The sequence below is a fragment of the Mesoplodon bidens genome (genome assembly GCF_964165515.1).
Source record: "Mesoplodon bidens genome assembly, chromosome: 4".
Lineage (NCBI taxonomy): Eukaryota > Metazoa > Chordata > Mammalia > Artiodactyla > Ziphiidae > Mesoplodon > Mesoplodon bidens.
In genome coordinates, this window is record NC_138160.1 from 27,490,092 (window position 1) to 27,514,133 (window position 24,042).

General features: G+C 48.2%; 1 protein-coding gene across 1 annotated transcript in view; it reads right to left on the minus strand.

Moving 5' to 3' along the window:
- MTMR12 (myotubularin related protein 12) overlaps positions 1 to 22,643 on the minus strand; it is a gene marked incomplete at its 5' end in the record, with an annotated part of 68,219 nt that extends 45,576 nt beyond the window's left edge. The window contains one exon of the mRNA XM_081233375.1: positions 22,476 to 22,643. Within this exon, the coding sequence (XP_081089501.1) occupies positions 22,476 to 22,643 (168 nt within the window). The remainder of the gene's footprint in view (positions 1 to 22,475) is intronic.
- Positions 22,644 to 24,042: the final 1,399 nt, after the last annotated feature.

Sequence of the window (24,042 nt, forward strand, 5' to 3'; positions counted from 1 at the left end):
TCCCGAGCCTGTGCTCCGCAGCGGGAGAGGCCACAGCAGTGAGAGGCCCGCGTACCGCAAAAAAAAAAAAAAAAAAAAAAAAAGGTAGGGACTCCTCTTCTCTAGAATAATGTTAAATACGTTCTGATGTTGGCAACAAGTTCCTGACCAAAAACTGATCTGTGAAAAGGGAAAACCCACCACGCAGCTAAGTCATGGAGGAGTCATGTATCTTATGAAGCGTGTGGGAACTTCAACACTGGATAGGGTGACAGAAAAACCGCCAAGATTCCTAACAGTGCTCGACTTCCTGCTAAAGCTGCCGCTATTCATCAGACTTCCTTCAGCTGCAGAGAGGGAAAGGAGAGGTCAGAATAACGCAGTAAGATATACACCGCTGCTGACAAGCCAGCGTCCAAAAATAATCTAACCATCCAGTGCATGTGAGCCCCTGCCTCGAATGCCATGAAACAAATCGCAAGACTTTACTTATCCAAAACACAGATCGTGCAGCAACCTCATCTATTTGGAACACTGCTGAAAATCACAAAGTGAAAAAGACTGCTGAGCAGTAAAGACAGGTGTGTCCAAGTCTGCACACAGCAATCAAAGCCCTCCCCAAGCTGTCAGTCCCAGCTTCCACTTCGACCAGACGCTTTTAACTACAATGATAAGAGCCGGCATTTATACAGCTCTATGATGTGCCAGGTAAGTACACTTCATTAGTATCTCATTAATCCTCACCACAACTCTAGGACTGGCGTTATCTCCATTTTACAGGGGAAGAAACTTAGGCTTAAAGAGGTTCAAGAACTTCCCTTTTATAGGAAAATAAGTCACTAACCAAGGGTTCAGCCCAAGCCCCGACTAACTCCAGAGCCCACATTCCTCGCTGCTGTGTCCTAGTTCCAATAAACATGGTCTCCAGTTTCCTACCACAAAAGAAAAAAGTCATCACAGCCATTGCGTATAACAGAAAACCAGTCTCCTGTTACAAAACTGATTAGAACAAATTAGAAAAATTCCCTTAAGAAAACTGTACTCCACTGTACAAGGATTTGCGTCATACAGGACAAAAGTGTGTGAAAGCTAACATCAGCTACACTCCTGAGAATCTGCTGAGAGGTTGCAAAGCAGCCTGGTCGTTTCCATTCCACTGATTCTCAAAAACTAGTTTCTTACCAAGTTTGCATTCAGAATGCGCTCATCTCCAAAGTGTGATGGACCTACGGCCCCTCAGCAAAGGCAGAAAAAGGGAAGGGCCCTGCCAGATGATCACTGACCTTGAAAAGAATGGAGCGGGGGTCTCTACAATGAAGCTCTCGTAGGCCAAGATGCTTATAAATGTTCGCATCAACCCTTCACTGCTTACAAGGGCTCTGAGTCAAAAACCGAAGTTGTTATTCTCGGTTTAATTTTATCCAGCCAGAAGGGCAAATTCCAAGAGGCAACATAACATCCCTAAAGGTTCCAAAACACAATTTCCTTCTATCACATCTGGCACCAAGTGCTAAAAAGACATAACACAAACATTTTATTTCCCCCAAGTCGCTCCACTGGTCTAAAATGGACACTTAATACTCTGTTTTCTCCGCTAAAATAGAAGATCTGAGGGGAGAAATTCATTTGCATCCACATATTAGGTGGGAATCCATGTGTATCTTAGAACAAAATTTACCTTTTTTTAAAGCAGAGAGTTGTATTTTTAACACAGCCTAGTACTGACAATTTAAGTTTTGTCTTTCCCCTGGCTTCTCCAAACTTCTCTCTGTGCATGTACTGAAAATAAATAATACAGACTTGGGCTTCCCTGGTGGCACAGTGGTTGAGAATCTGCCTGCTAATGCACGGAACATGGGTTCGAGCCCTGGTCTGGGAGGATCCCACATGCCACGGAGCAACTAGGCCTCTGAGCCACAACTACTGAGCCTGTGCGTCTGGAGCTTGTGCTCCGCAGTAAGAGAGGCCGCGATAGTGAGAGGCCCGCGCACCGCGATGAAGAGTGGCCCCCGCTTGCCACAACTAGAGAAAGCCCTTGCACAGAAATGAAGACCCAACTCAGCAAAAATAAATTAATTAATTAATAAACTCCTACCCCCAACATCAAAAAAAAATTTTGTTATATATAAAAAATAATAATAATAATACAGACTTGAGGCCACAGTCCAAACCCAGCTCTGGTACCTACAGACATGAACTTGGGCTTGCCATTTAACCTGAGCTTTGGTTTCCTCCTGTGTGAATGGAAACAATACCTCAGTATGAGGATATGAAGAGAAACGGGTGTCAACACCTGGCACACATATTCAGTAAATGGGAGTTGTTACAGTTGTTGGACCCAGCAGAATCTATGCTTCTTGATTCCTTGCTTTTTTCTCCTCCTTTCTTCTGATGACTAAGCAAAGAATTCCAACATACTACTCAAGAGTTGCAATTATTCAAGATTCTGAGTAGAATAATTTCTGCTTCTCTCTCAATCCTGTTTCCCACATGAAACTAAATTGACACCACTCAGGAGGCTTCTCAATTCTTTTTTTTTTTTTTGTGGATCCAAAACTCCTGCAATTAGCAACATCCAGGTTGGTCCTAATTCCATTAGACTTGGACTACACAGTACTATCTGAAGTCGTAGAAAAAGAAACTTTTCTGTTAATAGGATTTGTTTTCTACAATGACTTAGGTCCTGCCCTTTAGTGTCTTTTCTTCTGCAATAGAAAGTACTTTGAACCCACTATAACACCAAAAGAGTAGGGCTTCCCTGGTGGCGCAGTGGTTGAGAGTCTGCCTGCCGATGCAGGGGACACGGGGGGACACGGGTTCGTGCCCCGGTCCGGGAGGATCCCACATGCCGCGGAGCAGCTGGGCCCGTGAGCCATGGCCGCTGAGCCTGCGGAGATGGGAGAGACCACAGCAGTGACAGGCCCGCGTACCGCAAAAAAAAAAAAAAAAAAAAAAAAAAAGACCAAAAGAGTAAACTAATGGCTTTCTTAAGAGAACACCGCATCTGAGGAAGGGACTGCTCAGGCATGCCAACAAAAGGTAAGCTTTCCCGACTGCTGAATTTATTCAAAGTAGATTAAGCTGGGAATTCCTTGGCGGTCCAGTGGTTAAGACTCAGAGCTTTCACCTGGGTTCAATCCCTGGTCGGGGAACTAAGATCCCACAAGCTGTGGGGGCGCGGCCAAAAAAACCAACCAAAGTAGATTAAGCTACTGAAAGATGGTAACAAATTGAGAATAAATACCTGTATAAGCACTTGCGCACTGGAAGAAAGGAGCCACGCTGCAGGCAATCATCACTAACCTGTCTCTGGTTAACACTTCAAAAAAAGTATAAATGTTCACTATCAATTCTTACAAGATAATCAACTCAGGAAAAGAAATAAGCACCATCACCACTACCATCAACCACCCTCCACCCCCCCAATCAAAACATACGCCAGTCCTGAGAAGAGAAATAACCTAGAGGACTCCAGTAAGTCAGGGTATGCAAAGAGGAATCATAAAGAAACCCTCCCCTCAAAAAAAGTGAATTTTGTCCTTTACTTTGGGAAGCGACCTGTATGGGTGGTGGGGAGAAGGTAGGGCACACAGAATGGAGAGTACTTATCAGCTATGTCCCACAGTTCCTCTGCCTCCGTATTTTTACAGTAGCTTTTTGAACTCCACAAGAAAAACACAGAAAGAACAAATACGGAGATAATATTTCAAAGTTTTTGTTGTTGATCCAGGGAGAACGAGCATAGTTGAATGGAGAAGAGGCGAAAGGGTTAACCGTAAGGTACAGCCCACGTCTGGATGCGCTGAAGCTGGACATGGATCTTCAAGTGTGTTACAGGACGTGATGAGATTCCCACGTGTATGGGCCCGTGAGCCATGGCCGCTGAGCCTGTGCGTCCGGAGCCTGTGCTCCACAACGGGAGAGGCCACAACAGTGAGAGGCCCGCGTACCGCAAAAAAAAAAAAAAATACAATCTCTTCCTTACTGACATCACAAATTACTACATCGTGACTCAGGGGTCGCTTGCAGACTGCAGAAATCACAAGTGTCCATGCTATGAATGCCAAAGTGGCTACTTTCAAGGGCCAGCCCTTACTGAGGCTGAGGTGAATAATGATGACACATTTCTAGAGCCTTTGTGGCAGGCATCGTCGAAAGGGCTTTACACTTATTAACTCAGTTAATTCTCACAGCAAGCCTTGGAGTAGGGCTCTTAGAGCCACTGTTACCTCCAACTCTGCAGACGAAGCAGACACCCGGCTAGAATGTGGTGGAAGCAGAAGTCAAACCTGGTAGCTGGCTCAGCCTGTGTTCTTACGTGATGCCACACTACCTCTTCTGTGGAATGAAGGAAAAAAGGAAAACAGGACAGAAAGATCAGTGAATGTATCTGCTAGACCCACCTGAAACCAGGTCAAAGCAAGCATCAATAAAAGAGCCCAGGGAAAGCCTAAAATGGTTTTGGAGAGGCTGAAACGACAGAAGCAAAAAAAACAAACTACATCGACCCCCAGGAGTAGTGGCCGCTACGTGGGAAAGAACTCGGGGGCTTCCTCAACACCAGCTGAGAGTTCACCTCCTATGGACTCACGCCACTGGGTCCTCCAAGGCCTTAGTCTCTGGGTGTCACCCCAACCAACCCTCGAGAGTTCAGCAGGAATCTTCGGTGTGCCACACTCCAGGGAAGGCTCCAGCCGCAAGTAACACTGCTATGTACAGTCTGGGCTAGCCTGTGCTTCCCTTCCAGAGCATGTCATCCTGAGGGCCCCCCTTACACCTCCTTCTCCTGCACCCTCAGTACCCAGTCCTTCACCACCAAAGCCGACCAGTACCGCCCATTACATACGCCCACAGCCCATGCTCCTCTCTTACCTCCACAGCGCCACCCTGGTCCCAGCTACCATCAACTCCCACCCGGACCACTGCAACAGCTTTGGCCCTGCTCGACCTGCATCTGCCTCTTTCTTATCCGTTCTCACCCTAAAGCGGCAGTGATGCTTTCACAACACGGTCTGCTCTGGATTGCTGGTGGGAGGAGGGCAACAGCCTGATAAAGCCTGCAAGGAGGCCCTGCACAGCCTGGGCCCCACCTCCTTGTCCACCCTGCTCTCCCACCACCCTCCTCCTCAAGCTGCACGTTGGCCACACCGGCCTTCCTTCAGCCTCTCGGCCTTCCTTCAGCCTCTCGTACCTGCCAAGCCCCTTCTTATCTTAAGTCCAAGTTCCTTCTGCTTGGAATGCGTCTCCTTTCCCTCTTTGCCCTGTGAATTTTAAGTATCCATTGGACCTCAGGACAAGGGTCATTTCCTCTGGGGAGCCCTCTCTGTTTCCACGTTCTTACAGCCCCGTGTATCTCTCCCTCCTAGCACTTGTCATAATTGCAATTTCACATTTATTTATATAATTATGTAAGTCTATCTCCCCACCAATCTATAAACTCTTTGAGGGCAGGTCCTCTGTCTGGTGTTTTGCTCGCCATATTGTCCCAGAATCCAATACAGGCCTTGCAAACAGTAAGTGCTCAGAAGATTTCGTTGAGGAATTTAATTAATAATGGCTTTAGGTAACGAGAGGTTTTTAAAAACACTCCAGCAGGGACCAGAGAAACACATGGGAGGGAGATTAAGAGACAATATCTAGGCTTGGGCTTTGACGTGGGTGGCATCACCAAATGCTCTCATCATACTGTAAAGAACATTCCATTAAAGGCTGTCATGTACGTGGTCTTAATCCAGACAGACTAGAAGTCATGAAGCCTGTCCAGTAAGAACTGCAGGAGAGCAGGTGCCGTGGATGGGCCTGGCATCATCCCAGGATCTCACAGGAAATTCAACCAGCATCCAGGGACGGCTGCCTCTGCACTAGCCCTGTTCTCTGGAGCAGCGGGAGCTTCTGAAACTGTCACCTGGTTTCGGCGAAGGGCCCGGAGTCCCCCTTAACCCTTTGCTCCTTCTATCCCACTACCCTTCAACTCTGATCCTCCCTGCCTAGCTGCCTCATCAGCAAATGGTCACAATCGTACTTCCAGAGCTATGACACGTGGGATAAAATTCCTTACTGGCCCCAATGAAGTATCATGCTCAATGTGTAAGAAAAGAAGGTTAGAAAAGTACAGGTCTTTAACAATCAAGCAGAACTGGTTCTACTAGTTATGCTGACAGACTTTTCTCTGCAAGAGGCCTGAAAAGGAACTCATTTGAAAATGATGCAAATGTTCAACAAATGCGGCGTAAAACACCATCCCTGTGGCTTGTGCAGCACCTCTTGCTACTCCATCTGAGTGTGGACAAAGCTTGCTATTATGACACAAAAGAACAGCAGAGACTGCTGGCACTGGTCAAAGAACGTCCAAGTCTTCAAAACTAGGGTATCTCAGTGGCCTGAATTCAGTTAGAACAGCGGCATGAACATACATGGAGGGTAGTTCTGCCAGAGTGGGAGGATCAAGGTTGGAGGTTTTGGGTTAATTCCTATTTCAACATTTACCCCAATGCTATGGCTACTTTTTTATGTTTGTTTGTTTTAGCTTAAAAAGAGGATAAAGGGCATAACAGCAAGTCTTCCAGTTTCCGCACATCTTACCCCACAGGTCAAAAGGAGCTACATCTGTTCCTGCTGTCAGGGTGAGCATCAACAATTCCCAGGACACGCAGCTGCCACTGCCCTCACACCTAAGAAACTCGCCCCGCGCGCAGCCAGAAGCACTCCTATTCTGGCCACGTCTGTGCCAGACGAGACGTGAGAACTGCCACCCATTCTCCAGCAGGCCTGTGGCCCAAAGGAGACACACCCACTGCGACCCACCTCGTACAGGTGGCCCAGCAATTACGAGGTGTCCATCTGATCTCCTCTCAGAACTACGTCTCTGAGAAGGCGTGGCCCAAAGCACAGGGTTCCCATGAGCCTGTGCAGCAAAACCAGTGAGTCAGCACTCAAGCTGTAAGTCTGGTTACTCAGAGGTGTAAGATGACCCACCGCCAATAGATACCAATTCATTTCAACAGCTCCCGAGTGACCTAACTACCAAATGCCCGGTGTAAAAAGATGAAGAACTGACTTCTGCCCTTAAGATGTTTAGACAGACAAAAAAATAATAACTGGAAAACTGGGTATTCAGTGCAATAAACATTAGACACCTGCAGAAGGGTATCTCTCTACGCATCATCTCACTTAATCCTTACAACTCTTAACTGCCATTACTGTTCCCATTTTAGAGATGGGGGAAATGAGGTTGACCAAGGTTAAGTGAAGCGAGACTTGAGCCTGGGTTTGCTTGTCTAGAGCCATGCCCTTCACTAAAATAAATCTGCTTCTGTCCGCCGACCACATCCTCCCCAGGGACACCGTTTCCTCCCCCTGGCCTTTCAGACACTCTTTCATTGACCGAAATGTCATTTCTTAGGCACCTGCTGTACCAGCACAGCAAAAGCAGATATGAACACAAGGCACAGCCCCGACCTCCTCAGAGCACACGGGAGTCTGACCACAGCACAAGCAACAGTAATGGCTCGTGTACGCTGCTACACTGTGCGGGAGGCCACAACAGGAACACAGCAGACACATCTGACCGCGTTCGGAGTGGGTCAGCAAAGACTGCTACCCTCAGCAAGTGTCATTTAGACTGAGCCCTGAAAATCAGCAGAAATGCGTTCCGGGCCCTTCTCTTTCTCATCTCCTTTCTGGGCAGGGTGCACAGGACCTCTGTTCCTTGGAGAAGCTCTCCCCAACATATGCTGACAACCCTCCTCCCCTCAAATGTATCTCTACTCCAGATCTCTCTTCAGAGCTCCAAATCTGGACCCCAAACAGCCTCCTGGCCACATGCACTGTAATGTCCCTCAGGTCCTCCAAATTCACATTTCTAAGTCAGCTCATCATTTCCCCCCGCCCCTCGCCGAACCTGCTGTCCTCTGGACTCCGGCCCTACCAGAGCTGCTTCCTTAACAGCTCCAGAGTCCGACCACGCCCGTGCTTCCCTGCTGCCGCTCTTCCTGCCAGCTGCCAGCACGCACCTTGCGCACCCCCACGATCAGAGTCTCGCCCCCGCCATCCAGCCCCCGGTGCAGCCGCTGGACCCCACAGTCCGCTCTCCCCTGTCCTGCCCACCCAATTCGTCCAGTCCACTGTCCACATAGTTCAAGTCCTCTGCAAAGCTTTCTTGGACCTTCCCTGGTGGTCCAGCAGTTAAGACTCTGCACTCCCAGTGCAGGGGGCTCAGGTTCAATCCCTGGTCAGGGAACTAGATCCTGAATGCCGCAACTAAGAGCCCACATGCCGTAACTAAAAGATCCCGCGTGCCGCAACTAAGAGCCAGACAGATAGATAGGTAAATAGATAGATAGATAGATAGATAGATAGATAGATAGATAGATAGATAGGGCTTCCCTGGTGGCGCAGTGGTTAAGAATCCGCCTGCCAATGCAGGGGACACAGGTTCGAGCCCTGGTCTGGGAAGATCCCACATGCCGTGGAGCAACTAAGCCCGTGCACCACAACTGCTGAGCCTGCGCTCTAGAGCCCACGAGCCACAGCTACTGAGCCCGTGCGCCTGGAGCCCGTGCTCCGCAACAAAGAGAAGCCACGGCAATGAGAAGCCCGCGCACTGCAACGAAGAGTAGCCCCCACTCACTGCAACTAGAGAAAGTCCACGCGCAGCAACAAGACACAACACAGCCAAAAATAAATAAATAAAATTATTTCTAGAATAAATAAAAATTACTACCTAAGTATGTGATTAGTGGCAGGTATTACTGACCTTTCCCACACCTCTCCGTTAGCTGGCTTCCTGAAACACATTCTAGTCTCATGGATAGGGCAGGGGCACATTCAAAGACAGACTTTAAATCGGAAGCCTTATCACTGAGGATAGAGACTAGAGACTAAGTGAATCTATCTTCTGTCCTGGCCTAGGAAGCTAGAGAAAGCAAAATAAGATTTGTTCCCTGGAGCTGATTCCCAGGGCGGCTGGTTCCCCGCTCCTGGCCAGGGGGCTCCGCTACCCTCCGAGCCAGCCTGATCAGGTACCAGCTTTGCCCTGACCACAGCTCCACTCTACTAACCTTACACTGCCTTGGCAGTTGGATACAAGCAACAGCTACTCTGACAATAGGGCACGACAGCAGCACCTGAAGCCAGGGGAGCAGACATGCAGTCAGAGGCGCACTAACGATCTCTGTCTGGACTCAAGGTTACAAGACCACAGGTGCGGGACAGGGCTGGGACCTAGTCCTTAAGGACTCTGCTGTTTACTCATCATGCAAATCAGTTCTCAGTCACAATACAGGTTCACTTCACAGGGCGAGCTGGGAACTCTCAAGAGCACTTCAGACTAAGCATCTATTACCCGCAAAAATATATGTCTAACTTAAACACGGAAATATATAATTTGCTGGAGGTTTTACTATGTCCTGTTTCACATGTTCTACGTCATTTATTTTGACAACAGTCCTGTAAGGAATTTTCATCCCCACTTTACAGATAAGGCCAGTGAAGCTCCAAGGGGTTAAATAACGTGCCTGGGCTCACAGGGCTAAATAGGTGGTGAAGCCAGAAGTCAGGACTTCTGACACCAAGTTTAGTCCTGATTGGTTTTTTTTTTTTTCTTTTTTTTTTGGTGGTACGCGGGCCTCTCACTGTTGTGGCCTCTCCCGTTGTGGAGCACAGGCTCCGGACGCGCAGGCTCAGCAGCCATGGCTCACGGGCCCAGCCGCTCCGCGGCACGTGGGATCTTCCCGGACCGGGGCACGAACCCGCGTCCCCTGCATCGGCAGGCGTACTCTCAACCACTGCGCCACCAGGGAAGCCCTAGTCCTGATTCTTAAACTGTGTTTTTGTAAAAGCTTTATTAAGACATAACTCACATACCATACAATTCACCCATTTAAAGTATACAAAGCAATGGTGTTTATCAGGATACTCACAGAACTGTACAACCATTGCTAGAATCAATTTTAGAACATGCTCATGACCCCCAAAGGTACCGATTAGCAGTCTCTCCCTATAGCCCCGCCCCCCAGCCCTAGGCAGCCAATCTTAAACTTTTTTCTTATTACAAAATAATACCATCAAGTGTCCCTTCAACTGTAACAAGTCTCCAGGACAGAGAAATAGGCAACAACCTCAGACAGCACCGTTACCCCAACAGCTAAGCAATACTTACTCATTCTTGTAAAAATAAAATACAGTGTGTGTGTGTGTGTTTAAAAAAAAAAACTTACTAATGTGTCATTCTAAGTCCTTTCTCTCACATTTAGATTTACTGCTTTTTTTCTCTTACCTCAGATTTTTTCTTTTTGAAGGAAGAAAGTCACTGCTCACCAAGATCCAAACTAAAGCCCTCACCTGTTTTGACAGCTCATCATTTACTGAACAGCAGTGAAAGGATTACTCATGCTTCTTAGCAAGGATCACTCTTACCAGGCATTCCCCAGGCCTTTAAATAATCCAAACACTTTAGCACGTTCTCCCCAGTAAGAACCTCAGGCTAGAGAGGAAATGGTAAGACCCACCGTAGCAGTGTAAGCCTCAGAACCCACAGATCTGACCTCAGCAAAAAGCTGGCTTAATTCCAACAGAGAGGGTCTGTCTGCTGCTTGTTGGAACGGGAGCTGCCTAAGGAAGCAAAGAGCAGCCGGAGACACATCATGGGGAACAGCTGGGTTTCAGGTGTCCACACAGGTCACCAGTTTACCAAACTAAGCGCCACAGTGACGGCGAAAAGGGGTATTTTTAGGCAAAGCATCTCAGGCCAAAGCAGACTCCTGGGGCACAAAGACCAAGAGCAGAGTCAGCAATCACACTGACGTTCCTCACCTAGTTCTCAACCTCAACTCCCCCAAATCACTCTGCAGGAGAAATAAAACGACCTCACAGTAATGTATTTTACTTTTGTTTCTTTGTACTTCTTTGCAGCACACACCACAATCACTGCCCACTCTCCTCCATCCACCACTCAAGCCAGAATGCTAGCTCCTTGCATCATTGTCTGGTAAATTACATCATGGACTTTAACTCTTTGTTCTTTCTTGTAGCCAGGCCCTTGGTCATGTGACTTTGCAGGGACTTGTTTTGGTTAACATTTGCCGTCTTCAGTGACACGGATGGAAACAAAAATTAAGTGATATATTTGAAATTTATAACCCTAAGTAAGTATAAAAGAAAGTTAAATAAGTGTTCAAATGTTGTATCCTAAAAACAAAAACAAAAACAAAAAATGACTTCTGAGTGAAGCTCCCACCAGCTACCCTCTGAGGCCCTCTCCAGGGATGGCCCTGGGCCACAGTCCGTTCAGCCCTCTCTGAAGCCAGCCTGAGCTGCGCAAGGCCACACTGAGTGCCCAGTACTACAGGCCTGCCCTCAAGGAGCTGACGGTTCTGTTGGGGAAACACGAGCCACAGACACAGAACAATCATACACAAAGGAGGAGAGAATAAACACTCAAATAGCATCACCAAAATCCAGAGCTACAGACAGCCTGCGTCACGGACAAAGAGCAGGATGGCAGTTACGAGCAAAGACTTGAGCACGCAAAGAGGCTGGAGTAACAAGAGCCTTCAGTACTGCCTGGTCTGGGGCTTTTCACACTGTACCTCTCATACCCTCTCTCTTCTGGTCTTTCTCTAGTTTGGGGTTTCCTTTATGATTTCATTTGAAATAGCAGTTCTCAACAGGGGCTGAAGGAAGAGATCATAGTTAACAGAAAGAACAGAGGTCCCTGCTGCAGGTCCCCGCTCCCACCCTGACACACACACACCCTTCCCCACCCCTTGGGCCTGTCTGAATCTCCAGAGCAGCACTTGGGACAGTGCGTTTTGAAAAAGTTGTTCAAGAACTACGCTGTTTAAAAAAAGAAAAAAAAGTTCCTTGCACAAAATATGTTTAAAAACACTTGCCTGGGGCTTCCCTGGTGGCGCAGTGGTTGAGAGTCCGCCTGCCGATGCAGGGGATGCGGGTTCGTGCCCCGGTCCGGGAAGATCCCACATGCCGCGGAGCGGCTGGGCCCATGAGCCATGGCTGCTGAGCCTGCACGTCCGGAGCCTGTGCTCCCCAAGGGGAGAGGCCACGACAGTGAGAGGCCCAAGTATCGCTAAAAACAAACAAACAAACAAAAAAAAACACTTGCCTAATGCAACTCTATAAATCAGGAAATGAGACCCAAAGAGGTTGAAGGGGCTCCCTCAAGGACACACAGAAAAGAAACAGCCAGAGCCCAGGGCTCCCAAACCCAAGCTACTTATCTGTCAACAAACCAGAAGCAGTCAGAACCTGGGGTTAGCCTGGCAAGCGCGTTAAGATTTGGAACAGTGGAAGGGGCGGGGGGCATGGAGGACTCTTAACAGGAAAATGACATGTGAAGGCTGCGTCCGACAGGAGCCTGGCCGTGACGGGAGGAGTGTCTCGGGGAGGGGGATGCAGAAGGGAGCAGTGGCAGGTGGAGAGACCAGGTAAGCAGCTGTGGGCGGTGGTCCCGGGCATGAGAGACGCTAGCAGGAAGAGTGGCAATGGAGATGAAGACAGACCACCAGAGGCCCCTCTCAAAGGGCACCCTGGGGGCTGCGACGGGTTTGGACCACACGTGACTGGGGAGGGAGGGGGCCCCTGGCAGCAGCTAGGAAGGAGGGAAGCGGAGCTGAACTGGAGTTTCAGGCCCAGGACCTAACATGCTGCCCAAACCCCAGGTCCTCCTGGAAGCCCTTGAGACAAGGGAAGACACTGTTACAGGAGGACAGAGAGGGAATCCATGGAACAACTCAGTGAAAAAGACATTGGTGCCGGAGGGGAAGGGGAAAGGGCGCCCACTGTGGGTGCGGCAGGGTCCAAGAAGAGGGACAGCGCCCCTGGCTCCAGACACAGGCCTCTGAGAGTGCAAGCGAAGAACAACGCTCGAAGGGAACGGAGGTCAAGTCTTGCCGTTATCCGGACCTGCTCTGGTGGCCCAAGAAACAAACACACGAATGAAGACGCACAGCTGCAGCTTCTGGGGTGAAGAGTACCAGCAACTACAGCAGTTAACATTTCTTAAGTGTTTAGTGCATGCGGACTTGTACTGACTTAGCAACTCTCCACGGACTGCCTCACTTAAGACTAATGTCGGGGCTTCCCTGGTGGCACAGTGGTTGAGAGTCCGCCTGCCAATGCAGGGGACACGGGTTCGAGCCCTGGTCTGGGAGGATCCCACATGCCGTGGAGCAACTAGGCCCATGAGCCATGGCCGCTGAGCCTGCGCTCCAGAGCCCGTGAGCCACAACTACTGAGCCTGCACGTCTGGAGCCTGTGCTCCGTAACAAGAGAGGCCGTGACAGTGAGGGGCCCGCGCACCGTGATGAAGAGTAGCCCCTGCTTGCCACAGCGGGAGAGAGCCCTCGCACAGAGACGAAGACCCAACACAGCAAAAATAAATAAATTAATTAATAAACTCCTACCCCCAACATCTTAAAAAAAAAAAAAAAAGACTAACGTCACTTGTATGGGTTACATACTATTACTTTCATTCCCATCTCACAGGTCAGGAAACTGAGGCTCAGAGAAGTTACATACCCAGCTTAAATCCATACAGCAAGGAGCAAAGCTCTAATTCCAAAGCCGTGCTCCTAACCCGCATATCACACTGAAAGTAGAGGGCGGCGCTGGAATGTGCACAAGCGCTCGAGAAAAGGTGTCAGGGAGTAGTCATGGGGCTGTCAGAGTCTTATCACTGAAGCTAACTGATGGGACCAGCAGCAGCTGCAGAAACACATGGCGCTGCCTTCTGTGCGTCCTCTCCCGGTCCCCCTCCAGAGCTGCTATATAAATACTAGGTCAGCCGAGTAGCTGGCAGGGAGCTAGAAGCCTTGGGGCAGTAGCTTTTCCTTGATCTTGGAGCAAGAGGAAGTGGGGCAAATGAGAAGCTGCCTACAGGCTCACCAAGAGCCAGGCAGACGCGTAAAGCAGCATCCACAGAAAGTAGGGAACAACAGGCGTGTCCCAGTGGTGCCCCTGGATTCTGCTCTTCAGGACCTGCCTCCCTTGCACCTCCGTGTGCACCTTATATAAGGGAAGAGGACAGATGGTCTGACCACCTGGTCCCCACCCACCTGTAAACCTTTCAAATTGTGCCTCCTACCTGCCCACGGCATCCTCCCCCTCCTCCCCACAGCGGAGCCCACGTCAACGCTGCCCTTTCCAAGTCCCACGCAACCTTCCAATGAGGCCAGATGCTGCTGAGAGGCAGCGGGGGGCCCTCCTCCGTGCCCGAGAGCATCATGTGCTCCCCCCTCCTCAACAGGCAGCACCTACCTCTGCACGTCACGGCCATCTGTCCACTTGCCATCTCTCCAGCAGAATGCGAGCCTCTTGAGTGCACAGACTGCCAATTTTTTTTTTCATTCCTAATTCCAACACAGTGCTTAGCAAATGGTAGTTACACACTCAATAATTCTTCTGATTCAAGTTATTGTTAATAATAATAAAAGCATCTAGCAGTTGTTGAGTATCTGCCACGTATCACGTCCCAAGCTGGGTGTACATGGTATTTCTTCTCATGCTCAAAATAAGCCTGCCGGGAAGATGGGCATCCAGCGTCACAGGTGAGGAAAGGAAGGCTCGGAGAGGTGAAGTCACACTGGGAAGTGGATCTCAAGGAATTAAAGCAAAACACGAATTCAATTTTATATATGCAGAAAAGGTAGGAACACAGTGAGATTTTTCATCTAAAAAACTGGGATCATTCCCTTCAAATGTATTCTCAGAAATCTTAAAAAACTGTCTCAGCAAAAACAAAAGCAAAAAAACCGAGTAGCTCAGGACCACTGCCTAAAACAAGGGTTGGCAATCTGTCACAAGGGAAAGGTAGACTTCAAAATATTTCACCACTGTGGCCAGCGCTTTCATACACAGGCCCTGCTTTTCTCGTGGCTGAAGCCATTCTCTCCCCCCAAAGCAAAGAGGTGACGGTTTAGATGCCACCTCTGAAAGACTGCCCACCAGCCAGGTCTACAAAGAATGACAAAGGGGCACAAGAGGGAAAAGCGTTTACATATGTAATCAAAACAGCACAGTCTGGCCACTGCCTTTGAAGTAGGTAAAGAGAAATATTACTCCCAGAGGTAATTTGATTTTATTTACTCGTATCTTAAGTAAGTCATTGACCAGATGTGATGGACAAAATCTGGCCTATGATAGAGAGACTCAGAAATGAGGGAAGAGAAAAAATAGGTCCACAGAAAGAATCTAGCAAAATGTCAAAGGCCAAATGTTAACAATGAAAAAAGTCAACTGCTAAATGTTCTCATTAGGTTTGGAATTTTAAATATAATCAAATCATTCTCAAACGTATAAAAGAACAAAGAAAAAAAGAAAAGAAACTTTCGGAGATAGTGAAAAATACTCTAAGAAAGAGTTACTACAGTGAACTTTCCTGGCATGATACCACGGCAACAACCACGACAACTAAATATTCCACTGTCATTAATACCTTAGCTGGGAAAGATCCTGTATTCTAAGACTGACGATTCAGTACTTCCTGAAACCATCCAGGTGGCTCCTGAGTAACAGTAACAATTAAAGCCCACATCTCCTGAAGGCTACCCAGGCGCCAAGCACTCTGCTGAGGGCTTTGTGTGCACAGTCACAGTTCAGACTCATAAATGTTCACATATACCTATCAGATAAGATGGGTATTATTATTCCCACTTTTCGGGTAGAAATATGACCAAGGCTTAAAGGACTGGCCTCACACACAGCTAGCAAGGGAGAGTGATGACAAGTGTGTGCTCTCCTTGGAGGGTGACACCCCAGGCATGCGGAGGGGATTAAGGAAAGGGGGAAGCCCGGCGGCCCTGCCCTTCCGGTTCTCGGGCAGCTTCGCTCCCTCCTGGAGTCCCTCTCCATTTCCACCTCCTCTCTTCTGCCTTCCAAAGCAGCAGCATATTAGAGGTTAGCAGAATTATTCCAGTTCAATCCTATCTCCTAACCTACCTCAAGAAGTTTACTGTAAATGATTCATTAAACTGCAAACCCACTGTTCTCCAAATAAAGCACATCAGAAGTCACAAGCTTAACGTGATGAGAAACTGAGGGAGGCTTCCTGCTGGAAGAATGACTCAAAGTTTTTGCTCTGCTGACACGAATCAGCAGTGCCACCTTCAAACACAACAACCGCAGGGCAGGCTGTAAATTTTTACACATATTACGAGTGCAACCCTATAAGACACAGATAAAGCCTAGACAACTAAAAAATGGAAATAACTGCTTTGGTTAGGGTAGCATTATTACGGGTAGTTTTATTTTTCTAACTTCCAAAGTCTGCAACATTGTCTTTATCATAAAAATAAGTGATAAAAAATTTTTCTGACCCCCCAAAATTGAGTTCTCTCTAAAGCACACTGTGACATAGAACGGCTTCACGTGGAAGTAGTCAAAGGATATCAAACGTTCTGTTGAGGATGTTCAGAGAAGGATCTAGAACTTTAAATTTCTAAGCATGGGTTCCCCACAGCCTAAGATTTTGACAGCAGTGCTGGTTTTAGCTTCAGAGACGGAAGCAGGGCGCAGAAGAGAGGCTGGCTAAGACGAGGGCTGTCTGTGTGGCAGCTGCTTGATGGGCTGCAGGAAGTGTTGCTTGACAATAGCCTCATGACATCTTTGGTGCTCTATCTGCAGAAGCTGTGTGGTGTTGGATGGGACCCAGGGAGATGCCGCAGGAAGCACATGTGGGAGAGAAAAAGCGGAAGATCTGGACAGATCATCAGGCTCAAGCCACAGCTAAGAAAGTGGTCATTTTAGGAAGAACTTTTAATGTCCTTTAATGGCCTGTTAAATCACTATGGATGACCTCTAAGCTGAAGGAGAAAATTCTGCCATGAAAAAATTAGTTTGGGGCTTCACTGGTGGCGCAGTAGTTGAGAGTCCGCCTGCCGATGCAGGGGACACGGGTTCGTGCCCCAGTCCGGGAGGATCCCACATGCTGCGGAGTGGCTGGGCCCGTGAGCCATGGCCGCTGAGGCTGCACGTCCAGAGCCTGTGCTCCGCAATGGGAGAGGCCACAACAGTGAGAGGCCCGCGTACCACACACACAAAAAAAAATTAGTTTGGGGCTTCCCTGGTGGCGCAGTGGTTGGGACAGTCTGGGAGTCCGCCTGCCGATGCAGGGGACACGGGTTCGTGCCCCGGTCTGGGAAGATCCCACATGCCGCGGAGCGGCTGGGCCCGTGAGCCATGGCCGCTGAGCCTGCGTGTCTGGAGCCTGTGCTCCGCAACGGGAGAGGCCACAACAGTGAGAGGCCTGCGTACTGCAAAAAAAAAAAAAAAATTATTTTGGAATGGAGAAAAAGTTATAGAGTCTTAAAGTAATGGGTCTAGATTTTGCTTTAAAAGGTATTTTTTATTGCTAGGACTGAGGAAGGAGGTCTGTTTTAGGCTAAGCCAACCTCCTCTTGTCATCGATCCATCAAAGTCATCAAAATTAGCAGTCCAATACCATAGGGTTCCACCAAAAAGTAATCTCAATCATTTCATCTGTTTTGGATCCCCAACATCTAGAATAGCGCCTGGTACTAGTAGGTGCTGAATAAATATCTGTTGAACAAATTAACCGTATCGCCAACGAGCCCCATATCTGCTCACAATCCCCTGGTGAAGAACCTAACAAAAGCCAAGAAAGAAACCGCTGCTAGAGAACAGGAATGAGAAAGCACTCTAGCACACAAGCACCAGGCATGCCTATAAGCATGTTTCACTAATGATATTCCCTGCATTCACAAATAGAGGGATAAGAGAATGGCCCTGGAGTCAGAAGGCCCTAGTTTAAATTCTGGCACCAACCTTTGCCAGCTGTGACCCTGAGCAAGGTACTTAACCTCTCTGGGTCTCACTTTCCACATCCAGACACAAAAAAGAGAAGTAATGGTAGTATCTGCCACACAAGACAGATGAAGATGAAATGAGATAAGCAGTTTCTGGGACACAGAAGTGCCTAATGAATATCAGTGAATTCTTGGTTTGTTTATTTTGATATATACCTGCAGTCCTATCTCTGGGAAGAATTCAGGATCGTGGGTTCACTTCTCCCCACCAAAAGAAATGGCCTTAAAGGAGGAAGAGGCAATCGAATGCATTCTTTTCCCTGAGGGATCAATAAGAAGGAAAAAGAATCGGCTCTTAAATCTGGATTTTTTGGACCCTTCTCAATGTTCATGTCTCTTCTTGCCTTTTCTCCCCACATCTATATAAAACCTTTCCTGAACGGCTGTGGGTCTGGCTTAGCCACAGGCACTGCTGGCCTCCAGAGACAGCTCTTAACTCTGTTCTACAATAACACTGTACCCCAGGCAGGGCAATTAACCCCGCTGGGCCTCATTTCCACATCGACATAACAAAGGAAGAGTTCAGGGGTGGAGTGGATCATCTTTAAATTCTCTTCCAAGTCTGAGAATCCACAACTAAGTAATTAATAACTATTATTAGTACATTCAAGTCAAGCGCTGACCTAAACTCAACTAGAAAGTACATCTGAACCATATTTGGAATACCACACAAACACGGGCACAAGCACAGCAAACTCTAAAAGCTGAATTTTTCCTGGTCTTAGTTTCAGAGAACAACACACAAGCACCCTGAGGCTTTTATTCGGCTCCCGTATCACAATGGAACCGGCTCTTATTAAATCAGAACTTTCTCTTAGGATCACCTAAGGGTCCTGTATTTACAAGCTGCCAGGTACAGACATTAAGCATTTCTAACCACTATGAATTACCAAACTCGTGCTTACAATTTCCAGGTAACTGAGCAGAGAACTGACAATCTTAAAGAATCAGAATTGTCATTCGGCACCAGAGAAGGTGACTAACTAGAAAACCAGTTAAAAACCACACTACTGGGGTTTCCCTGGTGGTGCAGGGGTTAGGAGTCCACCTGCCGATGCAGGGGACAAGGGTTCGAGCTCCAGTCCAGGAAGATCCCACATGCCACAGAGCAACTGGGCCTGTGCACCACAACTACTGAGCCTGCCCTCTAGGGCCTGCGAGCCACAACTACTGAGTCCACGCGCCACAACTGCTGAGGCCCGCACGCCTAGAGCCCGTGCTCCGCAACAAATGAGGCCACCGCAATGAGAAGCCCGCGCACCGCAACGAAGAGTAGCCCCCGCTCGCCGCAGCTAGAGAAAGCCCACGTGCAGCAACAAAGACCCAACACAGCCCAAATAAATAAACAAATAAATAAATTTATTTAAAAAAAACACAAAACACACTACTTTCTTGGGCTCTTCGCGCTACCTAACATCTCCCCATCACACTGTCTGTCTCTGTTGAGGAAAAGGGGTCTAATTTAAAACGAAGTTATAGGTTAACAATGGACATAGAAAGACATTTACAATGTACATTTCTGGTGAAATGGGCAGATTACAAAATAATGTGATCAGCAATATTAGTCCCGTTTTGGTAAAAAACATATGCATACACCTACACACGTATCTGACAGGATACATTCCAAGTCGTTAATAAGCTTATCATTTTTCTGTAAAAAATTTGTTTGCTTATCTATATTGTCCTATTTTTCTACAATGAACACTTCGACTTCTGAAATAATAATTCAAACAGGTGTTTTATTTAATAAGAAAAGTGGATCTGGCACCCAAACTATAACCAAACACCTCCCTGAAGCACAGCTCAGCATCCAGGGTTCCCCTGCACAGAGGCACCTTGTGTCTGAGGCTAAGCTGGGGTGGAAGTGTTGAGATGTTTTTAAGTACCAGTCATTGGGTACCACCAAGATAGGCCCAGCTCTCTCCATCCTGTTCACCTGAGCTTCCAAAACCATCAGCTTCCCATTTACGCAATTTACTGATTGCAACCCTCTGGGCAGAGTTCACAAAACATGACCAAAGATCCTAAATCACAGTTCAGGATTTTAACTTTCACATTCACTGATTTAGGAGAATCAATGACAGAAGAGCCAAGTTACTGTGGCAGAGTTCCAATTTTAACAGGTGACGTTAACTCCCACCCCTCATTTTAGGCTGTCCAATGCCAATCCTTTGTGATCACAAGACAAAAAAAATAAGCCACCATGTTTAAAAGCGTCATCTTCAAATACTTTATCCAGTTAAGCCTTCTGTTTTTAATAGAAAGTGCTGGCTCTTGATAGCCTCTTTGGCATACAGAATGCAGCTGTTGATAAATCTTCTAAGATCTGATCAGCCTAGAACAAGTTCATCGCCAGGCACAGGTATCATAAGGCACTTTACGCCGTGAAGGCGTGAAGGGTGTTCTGGAAGCTTAGTGATCTACCAGCAAGAAGGTGTGTGAGAAATTGCGACTTCCCAGCTAACAAAAACAAAGAGCATACAAAGAAGACAGTGGTAGGAAAACACACGTGACAAGCAGTAAAGATGAGGGTAGTGTGAGGGAAAGGAATAGAAACAGCAGAATGACAGTCTTCAGAAAAGTGTTCTGAAGGATTCCTCCTACTGAGTCAAGAGAAGGTTACCAGACCCAGTGCTCTCAGAGGCACATAGGCTATACCTTGAAGCTGCTCACATGCATTTCCCATAACGTAAGAGCTAGCAAAAGCTATACTGTACTTAACAGCAAATTGTCTCCTTACTCCCTCATTCCCTTATCTTCTAAAAACCATCCATGATTTAGGTCGGAGCCTTATCCTCTGTTACAAACTATTTTTTGAGACAGATTTCAACAAAGAAGCATAGTGTCTACACAGCACTATTTTCTTGCAAGAAAACAAAACTGCCAACTATAAGGATCTGAAAAATGTGACCACTTCAGGCTTATTTTGGGGCTGAACCACTCCCCTTCCCTAATTATCCCTCAAAGGAAATATATCAGGAGCTTGTGGGCAAAGAGGGTAAACATGTCTAATTACAACATGTGCTCTTGGTGGATAAAAAATTGGAACATTCTTGAACTCTGGCCACATTTCAGAAGACCTTCCGCTTGTAGTTTAGTCTCCCTAAAGAGGAAAGGATAAAAGATCAGTTGTGTTTCAACCAGGTCTCCATCAAAAAAGACACAAAGAGAAACTGACCACATTTCTTACCCTCTATACTACAGGAGAGCCTGCTGGATATGCAAGATGATCCTGACTCCGTATCAAGCACTTACAGAGGAAGTGGTTTTTATTTAAAAATTAGGACTAAAAATAAGACCCATCTCAAGAGTACTCTCCACTGGAAAAAAAAGACACACATTTGAATTTAAAGATACATATGCAAAGGCTTCAGGCCACAGGTGGTCTCAGAGAAGCAGTCCTTGATCAAGCCCTCTCATCCACAGCCCACCTGCCTTTGCTTTACAGAGGTGTGAAGACAGCCAAAGAGTCTGCTAATGCTTCTGCACATTGCTGTTGAAAATGCTGAGAGAGGAGCAGGAAAAAACCTTCAGAAATCCAAAATGAAAATGCATCTAATTAGGCATTTGGATTGGGAGCTATTGCTCAAGAAGCCCTCAGCAAGGCCTACAGGTTGTAACCTCTCTCACCTCCTCTCCTAGGACTCTCCCCCTCCTCCACTGGATTCTGCAGGGCTGGTTTCCTTGATGGCCCTCCAACACTCCAGACTCTTCCCTCAGATCCCAAGCATCCTTCAAGTTTTTGCTCAAATGCCACTGTGCAAGGAGAAGGAGGTCTTTTCTTTTCCCATGATACTTTCAACTTCTAATATACCATATAATTTACTTATACCTATTTTATTCATTGTTCACAACCCTCTCTCCCTCAGATAAGCTCCGGGAGAACGGGGATCTTTGTTTTGTTCATTGATGTATACCCCCAAGCAGTTTTAGAACAGTGCCTGGCACTGAGTAGGAGCTCAAAAAATATTTTCTGAATGAATGAATGAACTTGACAGTAAAACTCCAGGAGGAAAGCAGGAGGGGGGTCGAAAGAGTGATGGTGAGGGGGTGAAATGAAAGGGGGAAGAAGCGACAGAGGGGAATTCGCAAGGAACGGGTAGAGGCTGACTGAGGCCGGGACCGACCCACACTTTCTCCCTGCAGTGCTGATGGGAAGCGGGAGGCAGTGCACGGTATCCCGCCAGCGGCATCAAATAGCACTCTTGGAAGCAAGCAGCTGAGATAAGCAAGCTCTACAGACTCACTGAGAAATTCCAAGGGCAGGGCAGACCCGCCCGGACTGCAGGCTCTGGGCAGGTCCCCAAGGGGGTCCAGACGTCCCTGCTCTTCCCCTCTCTCGGTGCCCCAAACCCAGCTCCCCTCCACTGTAGCCAGGAGCGTGCCGGGCCGCAGTACCTTCCCGGCTCGGGCCCCTTCACCTGGTCGCCAGCAAGCCGGGCCCTGCACTCGAGCACCTGCCTGCCCGCGTCGGGGATCCCTAGCCGGGCCCGCCGGGAAGCCCAGCGCGCCCCTGGGGGCCTCACTCCGCTCGGCTCCCCTGCGGCACCCGGGCAGGAAGCGCCCGCGGCTCTTCCTGCGGCGGGTAAGGGGCTGCAGGCGCCCCTCGCCCCGGCCGCTCCAGTCCGACGCCCCACCCGCGCGGCGCCCCCTCACCTCGGGGCGCACGTACGACACGAAGGAGGGCTTGGGCGCCTTGGTGCCGCCGCCACCGCCGACTACCCCTTTCCCCAGCATACCGCCGCCCTGGGAAGCAGCGACGCGCGGGACCAGAGGCAGCCGCTCGCAGCGGCCACCAGCACTGGCGGCCGGGGCTCCGCCCATCCCCAGGGCAGCGGCGGCCGCGGCAACGCCCGCATCCGGCTCCGCCGCTGACACCGCTCGCCCCGCCCAGGCACGCGGGCCCCACCCACTCCGCGCGCAGGCCCATTCAGTCGGGAACCCGCGGCCGGAGGCCACGCCCCCTCCGCTGGCGACAGGCCGGTCTGCCTGGCGGATACTCGCCTTCCGAGATAGGCTCCATTCCACCCTCCTGCGGCAAAGCCCGCCCCCATGCGTTCTCTGATTGGCCAGAAGGCTCTGCCGGCCGAGCCCCACGTCAAGTCCCTACTTGAATGAACCTGGACAGATGTTTCTTCTGACCAATCCAGAGAGCGTTCTCTCCGGACTCCCCGGCGATTGGATAGCAAGAATGTCGCCGCCGCCAAGTGATCCTGCGGTCGCTAAGGTGTTAGCATTGGTTCACTGCCGTCGTTCTCTTCTTTTTCCTTGCCGTTTTGGAATAAAACTTCCGGAAGTGTAGTGTATCGAATGTCACCGATTGAATGAGTTTCAAACCCCCATCAATGATGTTCGGGCTTACTATTTTAAGTGCAGACAAAAATGAGACAAACCAAGTGCTAGGCACTTAGGGAAGGTTTGAATGTTTGATCATAAAAGGCCTTGTCGACTTCATTTTCTGAAACTTTTTTGTTTTTAATCTTTCCGTTTCTAACAATATCAAAAGGCCTTAAGAGATTTCTTTTATTCACCCTCCCAAGTTATCGATAAAACCCTCATTTTTAGTGAAGATTGCAAAGAAAATTCATTTAAATTCGACATTTGGTACCAAGCATTATGTTAGACACAGATGAATAATACAGTTTCAGCTCTCAAGAAACTCAGTCTAGTGGAAAAAACTAATAATAACTATTTGCAGTTAACTTTCTCCGTGTCAGACCCTGGTAAGCATTAGTCTCATCAATGGCTAATGCTCTTTACCCTCTTCATCTCCATGACTGCCCCCTCCCCCCTCCCGCGCACCAAAGCCAGGCCAAATAAACATAAAATCTGAGTGAAAAGGAATGTGCTTACTTTTTTTTAATCTCTCAAGCTTTTATATATTTATTTTTAATAGATCTTTATTGGAGTATAATTGCTTCACAATACTGTGTTAGTTTCTGTTGCACAACAAAGCGAATCAGCCATATGCATACACATGTCCCCATATCCCCGAATGTGCTTACTTTTGAAAACATAGGTCAGGACAAGTCCTGTGGTCTCATTTCAACCTGATTGCCATCCTTCAGCCTATCCAGTACAGCATGGCTGGAGCTACCAGAGTTGCACTATCCCAGTCCTCAAGAAGAAGAGCAGAAACAAGTAACTTGCCCCGGTCTCACAACAGGTCACTGACAGAGCTGGGATTCCAGCCCAGGTGTGTCTGATTCCTAAGCCCAAGGTC